The 23478-nt window shown below is 48.7% G+C and overlaps 1 protein-coding gene across 2 annotated transcripts; it reads left to right on the top strand.

Moving 5' to 3' along the window:
• Positions 1 to 5961: 5961 nt before the first annotated feature.
• gpr61 (G protein-coupled receptor 61) lies at positions 5962 to 17695 on the top strand. Of its 2 annotated transcripts, none has more exons than XM_088921019.1 (2): positions 5962 to 5978; positions 14762 to 17695. In XM_088921019.1, the coding sequence occupies exon 2, from the start codon at positions 15151 to 15153 to the stop codon at positions 16570 to 16572; it is 1422 nt and encodes a 473-aa protein (XP_088777145.1). In that variant the 5' UTR covers positions 5962 to 5978; positions 14762 to 15150; the 3' UTR covers positions 16573 to 17695. The 2 variants fall into 2 exon arrangements, with proteins under 2 accessions (XP_088777145.1, XP_088777146.1); XM_088921020.1 differs by lacking the exon at positions 5962 to 5978 and adding an exon at positions 8435 to 8461.
• The last annotated feature ends 5783 nt before the right edge of the window (positions 17696 to 23478 follow it).

Raw genomic sequence — 23478 nt, forward strand, 5'->3', positions numbered from 1 at the left:
TGACCCACATTTTAATGCAGATGCGTGTTTTTCCTGGAATCCATATGTCAGCTGCAGGCAGCCCGTGCGGTGGTGGAGCAGCCACTCGGGCCGTGACTTACTGGGCAGAGCAGCTCTCTGGGACGAGAGGAGGGCTCCCTTGTCCTGCTCTGACAGGTGTGCTTGTGCCCGTCCACCCGGACTTGCGGGTTTCCTCATCCGCCTATCTGTGACGAGTGGAGGACACGGCTTGTTTCTCGTGCCGCAGGACAGCCCTCCTCTCTGTCTCTCTCAGGTGTCCAAACTGCAGCTGCTGCTTGAGAAGGCAGCAGGACCATCTTTAAAGTTCCTGCTGCATCGCAAAATGTTTTCCTACTACCTGCAAATAAACTCAACTCAACTTAACACTTTAAGGGAAAGTAATGGTATCATCATTTTCCATTTCCAAACCTGCCTCATTTCTTTGGTAATTTGCACTTTCTAAACCTGAAGTGTGAAAACTAACCTCGTGTTTTTGTTTCAGTCTGCATGGTCAATTAAACAATTAACCTAATTTGTTTCCTTTGCAACAAGAAAATACACTTTTTACAACTGGTTACTCTAAACATTCACTTCATGAAATGCTCGGTTACCTATAACACACCTGGGGGCCTGGTTAGAAGCACAGTATCAAAGCGAGCAATTCATTAAACAGTTAGACCAGCTGTGTCACTGTGCGCCCGGGGGAGGAGGGGACAAAACCCGGAACATCGTGGGCTTGAACTGAGCTTGTGAAGCGAAGAAGGGAGGTGAGATGTGCAGCAGCCCGTCCTACGGGTCCAAGGGTTCAGTGAGCCGGTTCTGTTTCTCCGGCACTTTTGTCAGGCTGCTACAACCTGACAGAATGTCGCCGTAACTGACAGTCTCCGGCAACACAAGCTGTATCATCCGCGAAATCGGTGTTGAAAACAACCAAGCGGAAAGACGGCTCGCTGTTGTTGTCTGACTCACGTTCTGAATGCTATATTTAGAACGGGTCTCAGAAATAACTACGCGAAATGACATCAGAGACTTGTCACCGAAAGGTGATCATTTTAATTTTATGGCTTCACTACGCGTTAAACTGATGGAGACGCGCTGCTGGGCAGCGTTAAGAACGTCAGTTCTGAGCTTCTCACGCACGGGTCTCGACCCGCCGAACTAAACCCCAGACCGGCGTCTGCTCTACTCTTTATGACAACGAAATGCTGTTTAGTTGACAAAAGCTGGAGGTTTCTACGTTTTGTTTCTCTCCTATGCCAATTAATGCGGCACAATAAAAATGTAAGAGCCGCCCGGTTTTCTAATGGGGCACAATAAAATTTAGGCCTAGAGCCTCTGATTTATAAAACCAGATTCGGGTACCCAAATTATTTTTACAGAATGCATTATATGTAATTTTTATAACATTTAAAATAACACTGTGCTTCAATTAAGCCGGGCAAATCCCACAAAATGGCTGTTTCTGCCCGACCGGTCATGTCCAGTCCTTATCGCTAAATGGGACGCTCTCCATGGGGAAGGGTTGGGACTAGTCTTTTATTGAGGCGCCGTTTAATGAATTATATACAGAAAACCCCAAGGCTGCAGTCATTTTCTTTTTTTTAAAAAAGAAACGTTTAGCTTTTTTATTGCTTGGGTTTATGCTCAAACTCGTTCTCTCATTAAAACTGAGAAAGGTTGCCCCCTTGTGGTGATATTCTTCAACACCTTTACCGGTCAAACGAATTGGCAGTTCATTCTATATCACCCTTATTTATGCCTTTTTCAAATAAGATGAATAAAAATAATTTAAACATGTAATGATAAGTATTCTAAATTAAATTGATAAGAAGACTTTTGAGGCCATCGTCTGGAAATCCTTCCAAGCTGGTCCTGCTGGGAGGTCTTGACCATGACCAGAAGAGAGGTCTTTTAGAGCCTTTGAGCCCTACAAGGCCCTGGGCCATATTCTCTTAATGTCCTCAAGATGCCTGGATGGGGACAGTGACGACACGGACACACAGACATGGGTTCGAGCCCTAGTCTTGGTGCTGGTGTAGGGCTCTCTTCTAGAAGCCTGATTCCTCCTGCAGATGGAGGCCGTGCTCCTGTGAGACCGGAGAGCTGGGAGGTTGGAGCAGGGAAGAGGGGAGAACGGCGCAGGGCTGTAGGTCCCAGGCCGGGGCGGGAGGGACTCCAGCACTGCAGCAGCGCCCAGTGGCTGTGGCAATGTGCCTCTCGAAAATCTGCCCCAGGGGCAGTCTCTTGTGTGGGTGAGCTGTGCGTACGTGTGGTGGCGATTCGGCATGCCGGTGTGTGGGCTTGCGCATGCTTTTGTGTGGGGCTTTTGCGTGAGTGTGTGTGTGTGTGGGGGGGGGGTGTACTTGCCCGTTCCCCTGTGAAAGCTGGCAGATGCAGTATGTTTGCCGCCTGCGTCGCCTGTCTGTGTGAGCCCGCCACGGCGTGCCTCGCTGGGGCAGAGCTGCAGAGCACACCGGCGCGCATCGGAGCTTGTAAACAGGGGTGCCTGGTTTTCCATGCCCATTAATAATGCACGCCGTGGGCTCCGCTCCAGCTCCTGCGCGCCAAGCAGACCGCGCGCTCGTGCCCGGCATCACGGGCGTGCCAGCGGCGGGCGAGATGACACCACTCCGGGGTTCGAGTTCGGTCTTGTGATGAGTCACAGAGCCCCGGAGACGTGCTGCGAGCAGCCGTGCCTTATTTATTTATACAGACAGACGCAGAGCCCTGCAGCATTAAAATAGAACACGGCCATATCTGGTAACTTGGCTTCACGCACCAGGCAGGGCTGGAGTTAGCAGGCATTCCAGGTGGCTCTGGGGGAGAAATTAATCAATTTCCTACAAATTGCGGTCTTACTGAAAATTTATAAAGCTTCTGTAGACAATTAGTAGTGCTGTGAGGTCAGGCTGTGGTTAGGGTTCGTATGTAGTATAGATACTATGGCATATCTGTAGATTCTTTATTGACATTTTAAAGAACTTGAGCCTAATGTGAAGCATTATGGACAGTCAAGTGGGGAGAGCTCATTATCCTGTTAATGGGGCTGGGCTCAGTAAAATGGCTTATCACTGACTGACTGGGAAGAGTCTGCGTGTTGGTTTCCCTGTGTAGAAGTTCTTCCTCTCACAGTACTTATGGTTAAGAAATCAGTGTCTTAATGAGCAGCTGACACTTAATACTCATCAGTGACAGTGAGTTATTTGCAATGCACCTGACAAGAACTTGCTTTGAACCTTTTGTGATACAGCACCAGAAGGAAGAGTGTGGAGGATGTCCCAGGCACTGCTCATGAGTCACTGACGGGTTTGGGAAGCCCAGCCTCAGTATGGAAAGAGCCTGCACCGCTGGATCAAGGCGCAGTGTGTGAATCAGGGCTGCTGTGTGGATACTGTCACAGGGGGACTGTGAACAGAGAACAAAGGCCTCATCCTGCACAGCCCAGACCTGCCCAAACCAGCTTCAAAGCTGCTCCCTCAGTGTGTGGGATATGAACAGTCTTGAAACACCCAGGGGGAGTGGAGGAACTCCTAAAGGCACATTATCTGTGCTGAGCCCTGTTCTAAAAATGCAAAATGTGCATTCAAGTATGAACTGCCAACTAAACCACTTGCAGAGATTGTAGGGACATAAGTTGGTTCTAAATATCATATATAAGTATTCTAAACTAGTCTGGGTTTTGTTGAAACCCAGCTAGTAAATGGAAGCCAGCTGATTTAAAAAACAAAGTGACTAAACAACCACCCTTCTCTCCCCCAGGCTTCTCAGTCTGTCTTCAGCCAGTGTTAGTCTTCCTTAGTCATGCTGTGAATCACAGGGCATGAAGTGCAGATCCCAAGCCGCCGCGCGGTACCATTGCTGTCCTTGCACCTGGGTTACCTGCAGCTCAACTGTCTTTTTTCTTTCAGTATGTGGGCAATAAGAGCCGCCGGGAGCTCGGCTCAGGCGGCCTGGTCATTCCTGCAAGTGTCTAGGAGCACAGTCAGCTCTCCCTCAGACACACACGCAGTGCCATGTGCTCCAGCTTCCCTGCCCTCCCGCCAGCTGGGCCCCTGGTGCTGGCAGAGCTGGGCAGCCGAGGTGACAAATCTATCTGCATCGTCTGCTGGCTGGCAGGAGGTCTGCGAGTCCCCCATGTTCTCTCACAGAGACTGGAGACCACGCAACAGCCCTCTCTCATGGTACTGCAGAGGGAAAGAAAGGACCAGCACAACAAAACAGGACAAGATGGACAACTTTCTTGTTTAGCTCTCGGGTGACAGTTGTTAAAATGGACATTTTTCATTCTTCTTCAGCCCTCTTTGGTCTGGTGACTGTGCCTTTGGGACAGGTTCCAGGTGCAGGCAGGCGAGGGTCTATAACCATCCTTAAAAATTGTTGTATTACGCTGTTTTGTTCCTCAGAAGCACACTGGCTTCTCCAGAAGCTGATGATGCTGCTTTTTGAAGGTGGTGGGCTGTGTTTACGAGAACGATTCTGTCTTTTTTTATATTTTGCCGATTTTGCGTTCTGCCATCTTACGGAAGGTGGGCTGTGTGCAGGTGCGGCTGAAGTCTGAGCACAGCGCCACCCACAGGGCTCCCTCTGAAAAGCAGGACACCTGAAGAGAAACTGTGACATTGTGGCTGTTATGAGTGTTTCGGGTCAGGTCTGGGATCAGGCCTCTTTGAGTCTGATGGGAGCTGCCCCTGAACTGGTGAGATGAGGCCTTTGCCAGAGATTGAAGGGTTTTACAATATGGTGACACATACTGTAGCCGTGAAAAAGCCCAGCTCCGACTCCTCCCCTGGATGCTGAGTGGGAGCTGATGTAGAGCTTTTCCCCGGAGTCTGTATCAGAAAGATGAAGCCGGGATCTCCTTTAACGCAGGTCTTCTGGTCGTCCACTGAAAGTATGCTATGCTTTTCAGCTGCTCTCATGAGGGGCAGCTGCCTCTGATACCTCTGCCCCTTATTCCCCTAAAACTGTCCCGGCCAAGTGCTCTCAGCAGCCTCATTCAGATAAACCTGTCCCCCCTTCACTGCGGTGCTGTCCTGTTCTGATCTGAGAGTGATGAAGACCGCAGGGGCACAGGCCTGCCGTGTCTTCTTCACAGCGGCGAGACTGACAGACAGCTGTTCTTCCTCTTGCTCTCTTTCCTTCCCAAACTGCGCCAGCTTTTCTCTTCCTTTCTTCCCTTTTCAAACTCCTTTCTTGCTGGTGACAATGGAGACAGAAATGCTTTGAATTTTTCTTGGCTGGTACTAGCTTTTAAAGAGTCAAGGACAGTAATGAATAAAAATATTAATTAGTAAAAAAAAACTAGGATACAAGCACACATTATTTATGTCCCTGACTGGATTGCACAGAGTGTCTTGCAACAGCCGTGATAGCTATTAGGTTCTGCCGAAATTACACCTTTTGAAGTGTTAATTTGTCTGTTGAAATACAAATAGAATAAATTGAAAAATATATCAGATGCTAACTTTAAGTCTTTATTAAAATTCTAATTCTGTCCATCATCTTGTTCTTTGAGAGCTTTCTGGCTGTTAGCTGCATACAAAGGTGAGTGAGCTCCCCCTACTGATGAAAATCCACCAGACAGCTTTTGCTGCTGGGGAAACTGGAGGTGAAAAGTGGGTTGCTGAGACCATGTAAATTCAAGACAGTCTTATCCACCAGTGGGACTTTTTTGTAAGACCACAGTTAGCTTCTTAATCTTAGAAAGTAAACTAACAATAATAAAAGGTATTCAAAACATTTAAATCCCTCAGCTACAGTAGAAAACAGAAGAAAGTTTCTTACGCATTGTTCTGTGTTTGTGTTATTGTCACATGGTGCTCTGTAAAACTGCAGAATTACTATAATTCGGTCTTAGAAAATACAGTGCAGCTCTTTAATTGCATTCCTGTGGCTCTCTTCATCCCACAGGTTCACAGTTTACAGGCACAACAGGACAAGACTTAGAGGGTCAGCACTTGGAGTTAAGCTGTGAGAGGGTGAGTGACAGTGTATGAGGGTGAGTGAAGCTGTGAGAGGGTGAGTGGGGGTGTGTGAGAAGGTGAGTGAGGGTCAGTGAAGGCGAGTGATGGTGTGTGAAGCTGTGTCAGGGTGAGTGACGGTGTGAGAGGGTGAGTGGGGGTGTATGTGGATGAGTGATGGTGAGTGAGGCTGTGTGTGGGTGAATGTGGGTGTGAGGATGAGTATGGGTGAGTGATGGTGTGAGAGGGTGAGTGTGGGTGACTGAGAGGGTGAGTGTGGGTTTGTGAGAGGGTGAGTGAGGGTGTGTGTGAGTGAATGTGGGAGTGAGAGGGTGAGTGACGGTGTGAGAGGGTGTGTGTGGGTGAGTGATGGTGTGAGAGGGTGAGGGTGTGTGTGGGTGAGTGACGGTGAGTGAGGGTGTGTGTGGGTGAGTGTGGGAGTGAGAGGGTGAGTGTGGGTGAGTGACGTAGTGAGAGGGTGAGTGTGAGTGAGTGACGGTGTGAGAGGGTGGGGGTGTGTGTGGGTGAGTGACGGTGAGTGAGGGTGTGTGTGGGTGAGTGTGGGAGTGAGAGGGTGAGTGTGGGTGAGTGACGGTGTGAGAGGGTGAGTGAGGGTGTGTGTAAGTGAATGTGGGAGTGAGAGGGTGAGTGACGGTGTGAGAGGGTTAGTGTGGGTGAGTGATGGTGTGAGAGGGTGAGTGACGGTGTGAGAGGGTGAGTGTGGGTGAGTGACAGTGTGAGAGTGTGGGTGAGTGACGGTGTGAGAGGGTGAGGGTGTGTGTGGGTGAGTGACGGTGAGTGAGGGTGTGTGTGGGTGAGTGACGGTGTGAGAGGGTGTGTGTGAGTGAGTGACGGTGAGTGTGGGTGAAGGTGGGTGAGTGAGTGTGAGTGAGGGTGAGTGTGGGTGAGTGACGGTGTGTGGGTGAGTGACGGTGTGAGAGGGTGTGTGGGTGAGTGACGGTGTGAGAGGGTGTGTGGGTGAGTGACGGTGTGAGGGGGTGAAGGTGGGTGAGTGACGGTGTGAGAGGGTGCGTGTGGGTTTGTGAGAGGGTGTGTGTGGGTGAGTGACGGTGTGAGAGGGTGTGTGTGGGTTTGTGAGAGGGTGTGTGTGGGTGAGTGACGGTGTGAGAGGGTGTGTGTGGGTTTGTGAGAGGGTGCGTGTGGGTGAATGGCTATTACGGGTCTGCAGTTACAGGTCCAGGAACAGTGAAATCTGTGGAGACACTGGGCAAAAAATGACAGCAGTTTCATCTGATGTTCCCTTATGTTCACATTTTTTAAAGCAAACAAGGAGATCATCTTTTAGATATCTTTTTCATTTCATCATGAAATTTATGATTGGCAGTGCAAAACAACTGAAAAATACTTTTTTATTTGCTTTTGATTTAACCAAAGATAGAAATGTGTGTTGTGGCGTTGCTTTTGAAAAACCTTGAATAAATGTTGTGTTTATCCCTGTTGCCCCTGTGATTCTGTGGCTGAGATGGGGTGCAGAATTCAGGTAATACTCAATAACGGATTTAGCGACTCTTAGGCTTTTGTTGGAAATTGGTTTGGAAAGCAGCACAGAGGGCAATTCATTGTGCTTGGCAAAAAAATCTGCTCAATTTTGTCTTGCTTTCATTGCTGATAAACGCAGGCTGGATGGTGGGGTAGAGTTAGTGTTTGGGGGGGGGGGGGGTGGTGACTGTTTTCTGAGATTCTTTTTATTTATATCAGGTTATTATTGGGTTCTGACGAGTGAGGGTTTGCGCTGTGCTATTTCTGAGTGGGAAGAGACTATTTTATCAGTTGTCATGGAAACAATTGTTTTTTAAGCGTCCTGGATTGGTGCAGCTGCATAGTGTGGAATCTGCTATTTCTGTCATGATTCAAACATCTCATCCTGACACACAGGCGCGCACTAACCCTCATTCACCCACACACACTCTCATTCACAGTCTTACAATACTAAAACATACATGCACTAACACTCATACACACTAGCACTTGTTTACACACACTAACACAGACACACGCATGCATACTAACACTCATTCACCCACTTATACTAGCATGCACATACTAACACACATGCATGCACACTAACACTCATTCTAGCATGTACACACTAACACACATGCATGTGCACTAACACTCATACCCATTTACACTAACACACATGCATGTGCACTAACACTCATACACATTTACACTAACACACATGCATGAACTCTCGCACGTGCATACACACGGCTACTGACATCCACCCACATGCTCACTCGAGCACATATGCTAACACACATTCACTCTTAGATACTGGCATTGATGACAAAGATTGCAGCGCAGGTGTTATTTTTTAATCTTCATATCCTGTTCCCTGAAACTCATTTTTTTCTCCAGGGATCTGACTGAAAGTAAAGGATAGAAAAGACACCAGACAAGCTAAGCACAAGATCTTGCACACGGGTGGCATCTGGGTACAGCACTGCCTAATGCAGAGGACATCTCAGTGGTTACAGGTGCATTTTTTAGCCTGGTGAAATAATCACCTACTGCTCTGTTGAAATATTGCAACATCATAAAGGAAGTTTCTGTGTTCTTTGTACATGCTCGCAGATTACTTCATGTGTCATATTTAAGACACAGGTTAGCTCTAAACTTATTTCAGTTCTCCAAACACCATTAGCCATTAGGGAAAGAAGGGTTTTCACTGAGCTGAAGCTAAATAAAAAGCTGCTGTTGGCATCAGGTTCTGAGACTGTAATTTCTAAGTGGTAGAAGAGGCTGAAGTTTTAATTGAATCCAAGCCTGGCTACATGAGAATGATGGCCTTTGAGACAGGTAGGAAGTGCTGTTTGGAACACCTTGTTCTATAATGTAGTCTTCTTTAACTCTGCCCAGCTCTCCCTGGTTCCTTACAAGCTGGCTGCTCTCTCTGTGAGCTGTGTCAGTGGGCAGAGGAGCTGTTCCACGGGGTCCAGCAGGCCTGCTTTGGCCAAGAGGTTTGTTTGGCAGAAAATAAACACTCTTTGCCACCATGAGCCCCTCCCAACCAGCCCCTGGGTAAGATCCACCTGCAGTGTACGGGCTGCAGTACAGAGCAGGGGGCAGGGCCCAGACAGGGTACTGGAAAGTTGTGGGTTCACTTCCCAGGTGAGGTGCTGTTGCTGTACCCCTGAGTCTGGTGCTGCATTCAGGTACAAATGTAAGTTTTGGACAAAAATGTCAGCACAATAAATACATGATATGACTCACATGGGTCTAGGAGGCTGTGCAGTAAACCATCAGGGGGCAAACAGGTATTTTTCCCCAACGTTTTTATCACATTGGAGATATAGCTTCTTGAGTTCTCTAAAAAAGCCAAGAAACTTTAAAGGATGTATAGCTTCCCATAAAATATCAAATTTCCTTTCTTTAATCTGTGAGGAATCAATAGAGTTTAAGGGATGAGAGAGGACAAAATATAAGAATGGTTACAAACAAGACGGGGTCTTTCAGCCCATCTAGCTTGTATGGTGGTTGGAGCTTTTTGATCCCAGAAACCCATTGAGTTTCTTGAAAGAACCCAGGGAGGGAATTGGCTTTAACAATATGGCTGAGCAGCTTGTTCCACACCCCTACATCCCTTTGTGTAAAAAGCCCCTTTCTAGTATTGATAGATTTTTTTTCAAGTCTTGGCCTGGGCAGCTCCCTGCCACCCCCCCCCACAACACCTCCCCGCCTGCGAAAGTGCTGCCTATGAGGTCACAGACCCCCCAGAGCCAATGATTACTCCCCTGGCATCCTGAAAGACTGGAGGTCACCCCAGGGCAGGAGCGAAACTCCAATTACCGGGAGAGAGTGGGCAGAGGAGACGCAGCCCTGGTCAGTGTCAGATGTGCTCTGCACTTCCAGTACGGGAGCAGTAGAGTTTTATCAGTGACAAGGGACTGCATGGAAATCGTGTCAGGTAGTAACCAAGGTGGGATCTGACACCGGATTCCTTTCCTCTCTTGGGAACAGCTGTTTCTTCCACTTCCAGCACATTGACTCCAGGGCTCTGGGCTCTTGGCTGCGCCTGACCCTGGCACCTGTTATCACAGTAACCGCAGAGTGCAATCCTGCACACTAAACTGTTAAACAAAAAGGAAATAAAAATAGGTCAAACCTCAGAAAGGTGTCCTTAGAAATAAATACGTATATTAGCAGGGCTTTGTGATTCCAAGGACGATGCTCAGAAAAGACAAAACCATGTATTTCAGTTGTGCATTTGAGTAATAGAAATAAGTTACAGTGATGCCATGAAAAGCATGTCTATAATGCTATTACAAAATCTATTATTATTGCCGTGTCCCAGGCAGTACTGGGATGGGTGTCCTGTAAGGAAAACCAGGTTGCAGCTGTAAGTGTTGCTGGGGAACAGTAGGTGGCGCTGTTCTCTCAGCACCAGAATTTCCAAAGCGATGCCCCAGCATGGTGACGGAGAACACTACAGGTGCTGTAAGAGGTGCCTCCCTTCAGATGAGATGGTCAGCTGAGGTTCTGAATGCTTGGCTATTGGTTTATTTGGTTGGTAGTGGGCTATTGATCCAAGGGTCTGCTTTCTAACGGTTAAAGGATGTCATCTTAAAGATTGCACTAGGTAGCATGTACCAGGCACCCACAACCCTTTGTGTAAGTGAATGGGTTTCTGGTTCTCTGTATTAAATCACTTCATGTTAATTTCTACAATGATGCCCTGGTCCCTGGGATTGGATACACGGACAGCAGGGAGTCGGGGAACAGGGGGTCCCAGGGCGGGTACTGTCTCAGAGGGAGGAGCAGGCAGGAGGCAGGCGTGTCACCGGGGCTAACCAGCTCCTGCCTTCCGAACAACAGTGCGAACCTTTAGAAAAAGCTTTCTCGAGGGGGAACGGTTCGCTGTGCTGTGACATGGTCACATGAGAGTGAAGTCAGGTTGATGGCAACATATTTTTATTATTTGCTTGTAATTCTACCATGCGTTTTGCAATCACACCAGGGCGACGCGTGTCAGTGCTCTGCCAAAGCCCGTAGAACACCGTGCCAGTGAGGCTAATTGGGAACTGAGAGGGAGAGAAAATGGGGACTCGAGGCTGTGGGCCACTAGGACCCAGGGCAGCACGAGCGGCGGGTGCTGCCGCCTGCCTGTGTGCCTTCTTTCCCTCACTGCAGTGTCTGTGCACAGGCTCCAGTGGAGGGACCTGTCTCCAGCTGCACCTGCAGCACACCAGCCATCCTGGCGCGAGGGGGGAAGACAGGAGCCGTGGCTGTCGAGGTGAGATCCGCTCGGTGGGCTAAATCGAGCCAGGCAGGTTGTGCAGCTGTGCAGCCGGAAATCTGGAGAGGGAGAGGGAGAGATAGAGGGGGACACCCATTATTGAGTCCAGCATCACCAAGACGGGGGCAATCTCACAGCTGTTCCTCTGATGTACCAAAAAATAGATTTTGGTCAGGTTTTCTTTTCCTTTGCAGGCAGTGAGGCTTTGTGGGTCTGCTACTGATTCCAGCTGTCACACCAGAAAGGACAGGAAGAGGAGGAGAGGTGGGATGGTGGTGGTTGAAGAGATAGTTGGATAGAGAAAAATTAGAGAAAAATCTCCCCCCCCCCCCAACACACAAAAAGATGTGTTCTGGGGGGGGTGACACGAAGAGTCGTGGTTTTGGAAAGCTATGTCCTGTCCTCAGAGTGCTGTGTTGTGAGGGGGGTACCTGGTGGCTGCTGCCTGGGACAGGAGGTGCAGACCCAGACATGGTGGGATTTGGGGGTCAAAGGTGACTGGTTTTCGGGGTGCGTGACAGGTTGGAGGACTAGAAGAAAGAGCATGAGCCCTGGCATTCTGGGTCAATCTGTAGCTTGCAGGGGGGTTCCCTGTGTCTGTTAGCGACAGAGTGATTCTCCTTTTCAGTGCAGAAGGGACGAAACCTTTGCTGAAAGCTGACCACACTGTTGGTGGAAATGTCAGGTATTATTTCTGTGGCGTGCCTGTTCTGTTCTTCACCCTGGTGCTGCCGCAGCCCAGGCCACACTGCCACTCAGCTGGGGTCAAACAGGATGTGGGCTCTGGAGCCCAGCCTTCCTGAGAGGGGAGGACCCCTAGGGATCCAGAATCGGGGGACCCTGCTGTTGTGCTGAGGGAGTGCGGTCAGCTCCTGTCGTGCACGTGCAGAGGATTTCTGCCTGGACAGCTTTGAAGCCCTTCCTCTCCATCACCTTCCTCGGCCCCAGGGGTGGAATAAAACCACAGCACACATGGGGCCAGGGTGCAGAGGAATAAGAGGGGGTGGGGAGGAGGCAGGCTGGTAAAAATAGCACCACCTTTCCCTCACTGGAATTTTGCAGGACTGTGCTTCCAAGCCCAGCAGGGTGGCCCTGTGGCGTGCGATTGAAGTTTGAAGTTCATGCGTGTAGGGCTGATGGAACTGTGTGTGTGTTCAGTGTTGAAGGGTGCAGGCGGGGGGGAGGGGGGGTGTGCTTTACTACCTATGCGACCACAATCTGAGAAAATGCCCCACAGAGCCGGTGACTTCTGCTGTTCGGGTGATGTGGGGCCGTCCCTGAGATGTGAACGGCTGTGTTTTATAAACCAGATGACATCTTCCTTTAAATCTTTAAATCTGCAAGAGCCAGGGCTGTTTGTTTTGGGTCTGTTTTAACCCCTGTGGAGCTCTGGGTGAGTGGAGACTGGAATAGTAAATAAAAATAGAATAAGAGTCGATGGGATGTGCCCACAAAAAGCAAGACAGGCCTGCGTGTGTGTGTGCGCACATTATTTTTTTCTGTAAGGACAGTTCTCTGAGGGTTTATTTCCTGCTCGTTACTGATCGGGGAAGCACAAGGCTCAGCTTCATTGAGACAGCCTCTTATTTAACTTGGCACTTTGGCCAGCGTGCAGTACATTATTTGTCTTGTGCACACCCCTTATTTTTTCTATGTTTTGAGGAGTGGAGTTGTAAGTACAAGTTATAAACCCACGTGAATAAAAACGTGAAAAGTGAAGATACTGGTACATCAAACTGACTGGTAAAATGTTTGTGTGATGAATGGAAACTGCTTCTAGCTATCAGTTATAATTTTCTAACTTTTAGAAATTAGGCAGGACTCCTGGGTTAACACTCCTACCCTGAAGAGCAGTGCTGTAGGATCTTTAATGACCCAGCAGTGAGGACCTCAATTTAATGTCTCATCGAAGGGACGGCACTTCCTACAACAGAGTGTCCCATGTTACTATAGTGGGATATTGCATAGGGAATTCTGGTCCAGCAGGAGGAGCACCTCCTACTGGTCCAACAAAACATCTTATGGCAGCACCTGCTTTTCACTGGAAGTCTCCCATCCCAGTACTGATCGGGCCTGGCCTTTCTGAGCTGCTGAGAAATGACAAGATCAGGCTGTGAGGGGCTAATGTTGCTGCCAACTCCTGGAATGTAAATAATATTGTTTTGTCTTGAAGCTGACCTTGTTGAATACATGTGCAACCTTGCAGTGTTTGGGAAAAGAGGTAATAAAACATCAAAAAGATGTATAGGCTAGCTTATCAAAAACAGCACTATGTATATTTCCTTGTTGATTAGAGGCTATTGCTGGAATGACCTGGCTAAATACAGTACCACTATGTAGCCTTGCCTCCTGCTGATAATCGCATCATCATCATCGTTAGCTTCATCATCACGTTATCAAAGTAGCACTGCTTCCTAAAGGAACTGGCTAAAGGTGTCCTATTGCTGATCCTAGCTCTACAGATCCCACGTGCAGTAGTAATAGCAGCCATCAGTGATTCTGATGAGCACAGCTCTGCCAAGCCAGCCTGACACTGGTTATTACCTTCAGTCTGGCACTGCCTCACGCTGTGCAGATCTATGTGCTTGTGGTGACGTGTCATCATGGCCGAGGCCATCTTCTTGTTGGTCCTTGGTGACTTGATTCAGTGTCCGTGATGTCGTCCTGAGCTGCAGCTGCTCTGTAGTGTGCAGGCTCGGGGACTTCCCTCCTGGGTATCGCATGCCGTCTGGGCATTGTCTCAGAGCACCGGCTGAGCTCCATTGTTCTGGCAGTGCTGCAGGATTGGCCATGCACTGCCATGGGGGACACCCTGCTTGCCACGCCTGGACACTGTGAGCCTGCAGGCTGTATCCATCTTCCCTTGGATGTCTCAGCTCAGGGACTCAGAAAGTGAGAATGAGAACCGAGCAAAGCAGGAGTGTGGAGATGACAAGAGGGAGCCATGTTTCCGTTTGCACATGACATGCACCCCCTCAGAAACTGTGCTCTCACATGTGCTCTGTTACCAGGTGTGAGAAATTAACAAATTTTCTTTTGCTTTTTTTTTCTTCAAGTCAGAGAGTGCATTAGTGCAACAGAACATGCAGGAGGCTGGGATGTGCTAACAGGGTTGTGTGTGTGTTGCTCTGTTCTGGGGCTGAAGTCCTTTGCTGCTCTACCTGTCTATTAGGCTGAAGATTCCAAGGCCACCTCTGGCTCTAAAGGGGCTGACAGAAGCCCATTGCAGAAAACTGCCATAGAGGGAGAGACTTCATCTGATCCAGATGCATCCTACACTATCAGAGACAGGAAAGATAACACATGCCTTAGAATTTTAAATTGGGTGGACACCATAGTACCAAGCGGAGCTATTATATAGTGTTTTCTGCACAAACAAGTAAAATAAAAATTCTTTTTTTCAAACGCTATTTCCCATGGTGTCGTCAGCATGTCATGTTGTTAAAAATGAACGCTATAAACCCATTGCAGTGCCAATGCAATGGATTTCCCAAGATGAAGATTTGATGTGTACAACTGCTTGTTTTTTGTTCTTTTCTAGGTGAGTTTCAACCCGGAAGAAAATGAGCCAGCAAAGAAGGGTGTGATATGTTTGGAAACAATGAGGTAGAGAAGAAGACGGAGGATACGACTGACTGATCCCCAGCTGTGAGGTTTCCAGGGTCTTCTATGGCTCACGGGCTAATCTGTGTCTATGAGAGACTGGCCAGCAGCCCTGTCTGAGAAGTCAGGATCTCTAGCTCTCCATGTGCTGAACCTGTACCGCCCTGCCAGTCCCCCCTGCTGCCTCGCCCCACTCTACCGAGCCTTACTCGGCTGCCCTCTCTGGCTGAGACCCCCAGTGCGGCTCCGGGCCTCGTCTCTGGCTGGAAGGAGGATGGGTGATGGGCCAGTGAGCCTCAGTGTTTGGTCCCTTCGTTTCTGTCACCGATGGAGCCTACAGCATCCAGCACCCCTTGGGCCTCGAGGAACACCTCCCAGACCGACCTGCTCTTCCAGAACTCCCAGCGCCTCCTCGTGCACCCCAGCAACGCCAGCTTGGTCCCCGCCGAAGGCAACGTGGTGTCCCAGTCCGTAGCGCTCTTCTTCATGCTCCTCGTCGACCTGCTGGCTGTCGTCGGCAACATGGCGGTCATGGCAGTGATCGCAAAGACACCCCAGCTGCGGAAATTCGCCTTCGTGTTCCACTTGTGTCTGGTGGATCTCCTGGCCGCCCTGATCCTGATGCCTCTGGGCATGCTGTCCGACCGGGGGTTCTTCAGCGAGGCGCTGTGCCGCGGCTACCTCTTCCTGAGCATCTGTTTCATCAGCGCCTCCATCCTGTCCATATCAGCCATCAACATCGAGCGCTACTACTACATCGTCCACCCCATGCGCTACGAGGTCAAGATGACGGTGGGCCTGGTGGCGTCCGTGCTGGTCTGCGTCTGGATCAAAGCCATCATCATGTCCGTCGTGCCCATGCTGGGCTGGGCCTCCCAAGAGGTCAGCCCCTTCCAAGATGGCGGAGGAGGGGGCCCGGTCTCCGGACCCAGACACTGCTCCCTTCACTGGACGGGCGGGGGCTCCAACCGCAAGGTCTTTGTCATTTTTTTCACACTCTTCTACTTCCTCTGCCCGGTCCTCATCATCCTGGTGGTGTACTGCAGCATGTTCAAAGTGGCCCGGGTGGCCGCCATGCACCATGGGCCCCTGCCCACCTGGATGGACACGCCCCGGCAGAGGTCGGAGTCCCTCAGCAGCCGCTCCACCATGGTCACCAGCTCCGGTGCTCCGCGGACCACCCCGCAGCGGGCTTTTGGAGGGGGCAAGGCTGCCATGGTGCTGGTGGCAGTCGGGGGGCAGTTCCTTTTCTGCTGGCTGCCTTACTTCTCCTTCCACTTGTACTCCGTCCTGGCGGCCGCCCAGCCTGCCTCCGCCGCCCAGCTGGAGAGCATCGTCACCTGGATCGGCTACTTCTGCTTCACCTCCAACCCCTTCTTCTACGGCTGCCTGAACCGGCAGATCCGGGAGGAGCTGGGGAAGCACCTCACCTGCTTCTTCAAGCACGCCACGGAGGAGGACCTCCGCCTGCCCAGCCAGGAGGGCTCCATCGAGGAGAACTTCCTGCAGTTCCTGCAGGGCACCGGGTGCAACCTCGAGGCCCGCCACTCCCACACCACCTCCAGCCCCAAGCGGGACCAGTGCCACTCCACGCTGCAGCAGCAGCAGGCGGCCATCGATTTTCGGATACCAGGCCAAATCGTGGAGGAGACCTCGGAGTTCCTAGAGCAGCACCATCTCAACAGTGACCTTACCATATCGGACAACTGCATAAGACCAGTGCCGTCTCCCAAGGCCGAGGTGTTGTAGCCGATGACCGATGATGGTGCATTTTGATTTTGCGTGTTTCTCTTTCGTTCTGGTTATTGTTTCCTGGTGTGTGTCAGGTTTGTGGGGGAGAGGGGGGAGAGGAGAGGGGGGCGGGGTCTGGATGGGGCATGGGGGGGAGTTTAATAATGCCTTTGAGGAACCTCAGTTTGGTGTGGGATGACCGTGGGCCTGCTCCTCTGTTTTAAGTCGGGTATTCCCAATTCTGGTCTGAAAGGGGCTTTTCAAGGAGCAGAATCCCTCCTCAAGCTGGGTTGCTGGGACCCAGCAACATGACCTTTCCCAGCCTGCTCTGTTCTGAAGCCCACATTGTGTATTTTAGTTGTCTGTTTTATGGCTTTGGAGTCCGCAAAGATTGTAAATTCTGTTCTTTTTCTTGGTTCTACTTTCTGAAGGTGTGTCTAGCAATGGGCATTATTTTAAAGTAAAATCTTACATTCCCTTTTTTAAAAAAAGAAAACAGAGAAATCTTCCCTTTTTTAAATGATATTTTTTTTGCACCTGACAATCCAAGTTAGCTTTAGTGTGTGGTAAAATGCAGAGAATCTTTGGCTTTATGGCCTACAGTCTGACCTGTTACCTCTTTTACAGATGATATACTTTTTGTCTGTGTTTTTTTGGGGGGTGTGCTTTGTTTTAAGGTACTAAGCATCTGGTTAAAAATGGAAAAAACATAACTAATTTTTTTGCTATGGCTCACTAAATAGTGCAAGGTCAAAATCATGTATTTTTGTTCAAAGAAATTTAAATAGTCCTATTCATTCATATTCTGGCTTTTGTTTTACTGTTCTAATGTTGTATTCTTCCTTCAAACAAAATGCCTTTGTCTTTGTGTTACTAACCTGTCATGAGACCACATGTCCTATTAGTTGTACAGGTCCCAGCAGGTCCCTGTCCTCACCTGTCTGGACACACAGGGGGCACCAATGGTACTGTCAGCATTTTGACACCCAACTCATCGCGTTTATTTAGAGACGATTCTTCCCCCAACGTGTCAAGTCTTCAGTCTTGAGAAATATATTATTTGAAACATGAAATTTGATTAAACATAGGAAGCATATTTATTTATCTTGTGAAGCAAAAAAAAAATAAAAAATCGGTAAGTGAGGTTTTGGGAGTTTTTTTAAACTGTTTTTTGCTTAATACTATTGTCATTAAGGTTTAAGGTCCTTTAAATGGAGCTCCGGGAGTATGTGACCATCTTCTAGTCACAAGAATGTCTTCAAATGCAGTATCTGATTTAATGAAGGATCCAAGATGTGCAGGGAATATAGTATCCCCAGCTATGAACTGGCCTCATCACTCTGCTCTCCTCCCCACTAATAGGTGATGTGTAGTGAGCGTACTGGTGCACTTTGACTGCCATTGTATCATCCAGGTGGGGCTGCACATTAATGGTGGTGGAGGAGAGACCTCATTGCCTGTAAAGCGTTTTGAGTGGAGTGTCCAGAAAATCCCTATATACGTATAAGGAATTATTATTGTAAAGATTTATAGGAGGGTGCAACCGGTCAGGCAGCAGAGTGAAATAGCAGTCAGGGATCCAGACTCTCCTCTAAAGGGTTACAGGTTCAAAGATGGAGCACTGCTGCTGTACCCTTCAGTAATGAAGTTCATTTGGGTGGCTTTCCCAAGCAAAATATCCTCTTTGTTCAGATCAGATCTAATCAGATATAATTTTTTCATTACTATGATACTGCATGTGTTTTTAATTAATTTTATTACAGTTTATGTTCTTCTGCCTGCTGGTTGATTGGCTGCAATCGAACTGAGACTGAGGAGCTCTGTTTGTAGTTTCCTTTTAGCCCCCATTAGGACCACGAGCTATAGGTCACGATCACTGTGTGCCCACATCTCATCTGCTTATACTTCTGATGTTTGTGTGTTTATATATCATAAATAAGAGATAAGGAGGCAGTTCTGCTTTGTGTACATTTTAGACTGTTGTTGAAATGGGACTCATTATGGGATGGGATGGGATGAGTGCCGTCGAGTCGGTGTCGACTCCTGGCGACCCTATGGACAGTTCCACTGTAATTATCCATAGAGTTTTCATGGCAAGATACAGAAGTAGATTGCCAGGCCTTTCTTCCACACAGATAGTGCGAGTGTTGTTGCCGTTGTCACGGAAACATGACCCCCCGCCGCCCCCCCCATACTGCTGCTGCCCAGTCTGGGTTATTAGAGAACCTTGTGCCCCCCTGCGATTATGGGGACTCATTATAGTGACCATCAAAATCGGTTCAGCTGATTTAGCTGCATGAAACCACAGGGATAAAAAGCATCTTTTTAAGAAGATGCTGATGGCTGCAGCACAAAGTTAAATTTTGATAGATTTGTTTCATTTGTGCTCAAACACGTTAAGAATGAGAAAAATCATTTGAGTTTGTGGGTGATGTTTGTAAAAGTGAATATAAGACGAAGACAAGGGTGGGAAGGCAGGCTTTCTAGGAGAGGCTGGAGGAGTTCTCTCCCACTGTGCTGTCCCGTTTCAGGCCTGTCCGCTGGGGGAACCTGCAGGGGGATGTCATACTTTCACACAACTCGTCGTGTGCGTTTCACACTCCACTTTCCTTCCTTTGTCATCACAGCTGATCACAGAGTTACCTAAGGGTAGGGGACCAGTGTGTGGCTGGAAAAATAAATTGTCCTCTAGAGAGGTCAGCTTTGGCCCCTCAACTCCAGGCCATGGCAAGTCATTGGTCCAGCTAATCCTTAATTATTGAAGTGATCTGCCGCCGCTGGGTTAATTTAGCAATTAAAGATCAATCCAGTCCTTCACTTACTAGAGGGGAAGAAGCCCTGTGATGGCATGGAATCCTGGTGCCCAGGTTGAGCCGCGCGGGCCTAGTGTAACAGTGTGTTCAAGTGATGTATAGAAAAGCTGGGGCTGAAGCACTCAAGCACCACAGCAGTCTACCGCAGTTTCCCACGGTACCCAGCCCCCAGTTCTGCAGACCTGGAGAGGAAGCCGGAGTAGAGGGCTGGGGGTGACAGGGAAACTGCGCCCACTGCCAAGCAGAAGGCTGCATCAGCCACTTGTATCTTCCACGCGCTTCTTGACTTATTCATGAAGGCTTGAAAATAGCTCAAATTCATACACAGACATTATTACTAATTAAAAGCTGAAGATGCCAAGACTTCGTATTAGCATCTGTCTCAATTCTGAGAAAAGACTGATGGTATTTCTAAATATTCGCTAAATATTTTGGCAAAATTTGGAATTTTGGGAGGGATTTCCAAAAAACAACTGCTGCTGGACAACCCCCCCCCAACAAGCAAATGTTCTTCCTGACGGTCTCCATGCTAGAATAATATTCGAGGACAGCCGTTGCTTCAGAAAGCAAAAGAGTTGTGACAGGCGCTGTGCGCTTTCACTCCGCTGAGCACGTCACTGGGACGTCACAGCACCTCGCCCTCGAGCATCTGAGTGTTCTCATGAGGCATCCTGCCTCCTGCACAGAGAGCTTTCTCCACTCCAGAGTGTGGGAAGACTAGGAAATCAGATGAAAGAATGAGTTAAAAATAATTGTTCTCCAGTACCAGATGAGATCTGATTCAGACTGGAATCCTTCTCTACGATTCCAGTAACCATTTAATCTAAATGCCCCTCTGAAATATTTTGATTGATAAATTAATTTAATTGGTTCAGTTAATCCAGGAATAAACTAATGTTGTCCTTAGGCGCTAGAGGGTGTTGGGATATTTCAATGATCTCTGTTTAAATGAATGCATCACCTGCTTTAGTGGTTAAAATTCATTTTTGCTTGGAAACTGTTGAATTTGCAGGGGAGGCATAAAAACTGCATTTGTTTTTCACTGGGTATAATATAAAGACCAAGAATAGTCCAGGCTGAATAATGGACTATTATTCACCCTGAGGCTCAGGACTCAGGGCTTCACCTGGGTCCTCTCTGCCTTTATCAAATGCCAACTGAGACAGAGCTCTATGATGTTCGTGCCATCCAGAGCGATAAAGCCACCATGGCCATCCTGCCAGAGATCATTCGGGCAGTAAACCAAAATAATTCACAGTGTGCTGCATGAACATCTTTGTTTTCTCATAAGCACTTCAGACTTATTATGGCTACACTTAGCATAGAGGCAGAACTAAACCTGGTCTGAGGTACTAGTCACCTATTAGAAAGCACATAGAGAAGCCAATCTGTGCAGCCCAGAGGAGAATTTAGCCAGGAGACTGAAGTTAACACCCTTGCCCTTACAAGCAGTGTCAGAAGGTCTTTAACGGCCCAAGTAATCAGGACCTCAGTTTAAGGTCTCATCTGCAGGATGGAACTTCCTACAACACCGTGTCACCATACTGGAGCACTGGATCAAAATTCTGGTCCAGAGGGAAGAGCACCACCTACTGGTCCACCAACACCATTAAGAGCAGCATCCTGGTTTTCCTTGGATGTCTCCTATCGTTTTACTGGTCAGACCAAAAAAGGTGTAAACCACTGGCGTGTGAGCACCTGCATGTGTAACACAGCCGGTTCTGATATATGGTCACTGACAAGATTTGGAGAGGTTATTTTTTTTAAGGATCATGCTGACATGTGTCCTCGAGCTACGGCCATATCAGCATTGTAGCTCAGGCTCCTCTATCGTAGCCCACCCATCTCTGAGGAAGGTTCCCCCCTCGTGTGACCAGGGTGACAAAACTGAATTAACCCTGCAGGGGGCTGAAAACCTCCTGAAGGCCAGTGGTTGTTGCCAAACCTTAAGGTTACAGACACCTGGCTCACGGAAGAGCCGGAAGGAGATGATCCCTGTCTCTGCTCTTGGGCTGGAGCAGCCCTGGCTCACAGCGGCGTGGCTAAGCTCTTCTCTTGCTGAGCTAACAGCCAGTACTGTACTTCTGCAGTTTTTTTCCATAGTTGTTTTCAATTCTTGTGCTAAACTTTGCCTTTCCTTGTTTTTGTTTTTGCCTCACAGTGTTTTTACCACAATATCCATGTGCCTCACTGCTGTGCTTTACTGTTTTTTTCCACAGCATTCCAATACATATATTTCATATGTACAGAGTTCACACATGACTGTGTGTTTCCCAGGCCTGCTGTTGGACCAGTGCTCTCTGTCTGTTTCCCAGGCCTGCTGTTGGACCAGTGCTCTCTGTCTGTTTCCCTGGCCTGCTGTTGGACCGGTGCCGTCTGTTTCCCTGGCCTGCTGTTGGACCGGTGCTGTCTGTTTCCCTGGCCTGCTGTTGGAACGGTGCTGTCTGTGTTTCTCTGGCCTGCTGTTGGAACGGTGCTGTCTGTGTTTCCCGGGCCTGCTGTTGGACTGGTGCTCTCTGTCTGTTTCCCGGGCCTGCTGTTGGACTGGTGCTCTCTGTCTGTTTCCAATGCCTGCTGTTGGACCAGTGTTGTCTGTTTCCCTGGCCTGCTGTTGGACCGGTGCTGTTTATTTCCCAGGCCTGCTGTTGGACCTGTGCTGTCTGTCTGTTTCCGAGGCCTGCTGTTTGACCAGTGCTCCATGCAGCTTCAACCTCTAGGTTGGCTTGGAGTAGCTCATTGATCCCAGTATCTAACCCAGCCATTCTTGAAAGAAGTGATGTATTGGCTTTAACAACATGGCTGAGCAGCTTGTTCCACTCTCCCACAACCCTTTTCCTATCAAGACATTTATCACCCGTTCTCTGAATTTCAGGGATGGGTATGTGTGGGAATGATAAAATCCTAGGTAGCAAGTGAAGCAAATGTAGAGGCCAACAATCCCACAGAAGAGAGAACAGATCACACAGTTGCATTTATGTAGACCTGAGACACCAAACTAAAAAGTTTAAAGGCATATACTGTAGTGTAACTCAAACCTGAAAATATATACATAAAATGCATTTTAACTTGCATTTTGCTCTGTGCATCACCATACCAAGAATCTTTATGTCCTCTAGTTAATCTTTTCGTGGCTGAGGTTAGAGCCCACAAAGCACAGCTGTGCTGTCAGCAGACTGCTTATGAACCTAACATACAGCTGGAGGGGACAGATTAATCCAGACCTTCTGTTTTCAGCAGTTGGCGCTGAGTTCTTCTATACTCCTTCGATGGGAGCAAACTGCAGTTTTTGCACCCTGTGATGTCAAGGGATGAGGGAGCTGTTGTCAGGAGTGACACAGAGGGTGAGGAATCGAGGCAAAGTGCAGCCCACCAGCTCTAGGACAACCAGGAAGATGGCGAAGGCACAGCGTGCACGCGCCATGCTGCACTTTAACTAGAAAGTGTCAATAAATTGTGTTAATTTTAAAGACCTTCCCCTCTCCCACATATGCTTGGGAAAAAAAAAACATTTGTAATGCCAGAGGGCCTGCCCTTCCCTTACAATTATTAATACACAACGTGTCAAGTTCAGTTTCTCCCTCAACACAGTTTTTCTCTCAAGGTCTTCAGTGCTTCTAGCTTGCTTCATAAATGATTTATCTGGGCTGCATTAAATTCCTGACTTTGTATCACCTGTCTAGCAGCACAGGCGCCCTTGGTCAGAGGATGGAAATTTCCGGGGATGTGGGGGCAGGTCACGGGCTGAGCCGGGAGTTTTCTCCTGTGGCACAGGCTGGGTTTGCCGCCATAGAGACGGAATTCCTCTCCCAGTCAGTGCAGCCGGAGATGAGCCTCTTTTCAGCGCATCCCGCCTCTGGGATTCGTTTTCACCCCTTGTTGAGACGCTAAACCAGGAAAGGCCAGGAACTTGATTCAAACGTCTCGGGACAATTGGTAGTGATTTGTGCACTGGTAGGTCACACCGTGCACCGCTGCATCACAGGAAAGACCTAGTGTCACAACCGGACCTGCTTCTGTTGACGTTTTCAATCACAGCCCGGCGGATTAGAAAACTTCCTTCAAACTGTAATTCCATCTTTTCTGGGGCCACATGGTTTTATCCCAGGGCAGA

Source organism: Atractosteus spatula, chromosome 7 (genome assembly GCF_055471065.1).
Source record: "Atractosteus spatula isolate fAtrSpa1 chromosome 7, fAtrSpa1.hap1, whole genome shotgun sequence".
Taxonomy (NCBI): Eukaryota; Metazoa; Chordata; class Actinopteri; order Semionotiformes; family Lepisosteidae; genus Atractosteus; species Atractosteus spatula.

Coding starts and splice junctions, on each gene's coding strand:
- gpr61 (XM_088921019.1), top strand. CDS start 15,151: ATGGAGCCTACAGCATCCAGCACCCCTTGGGCCTCGAGGAACACCTCC.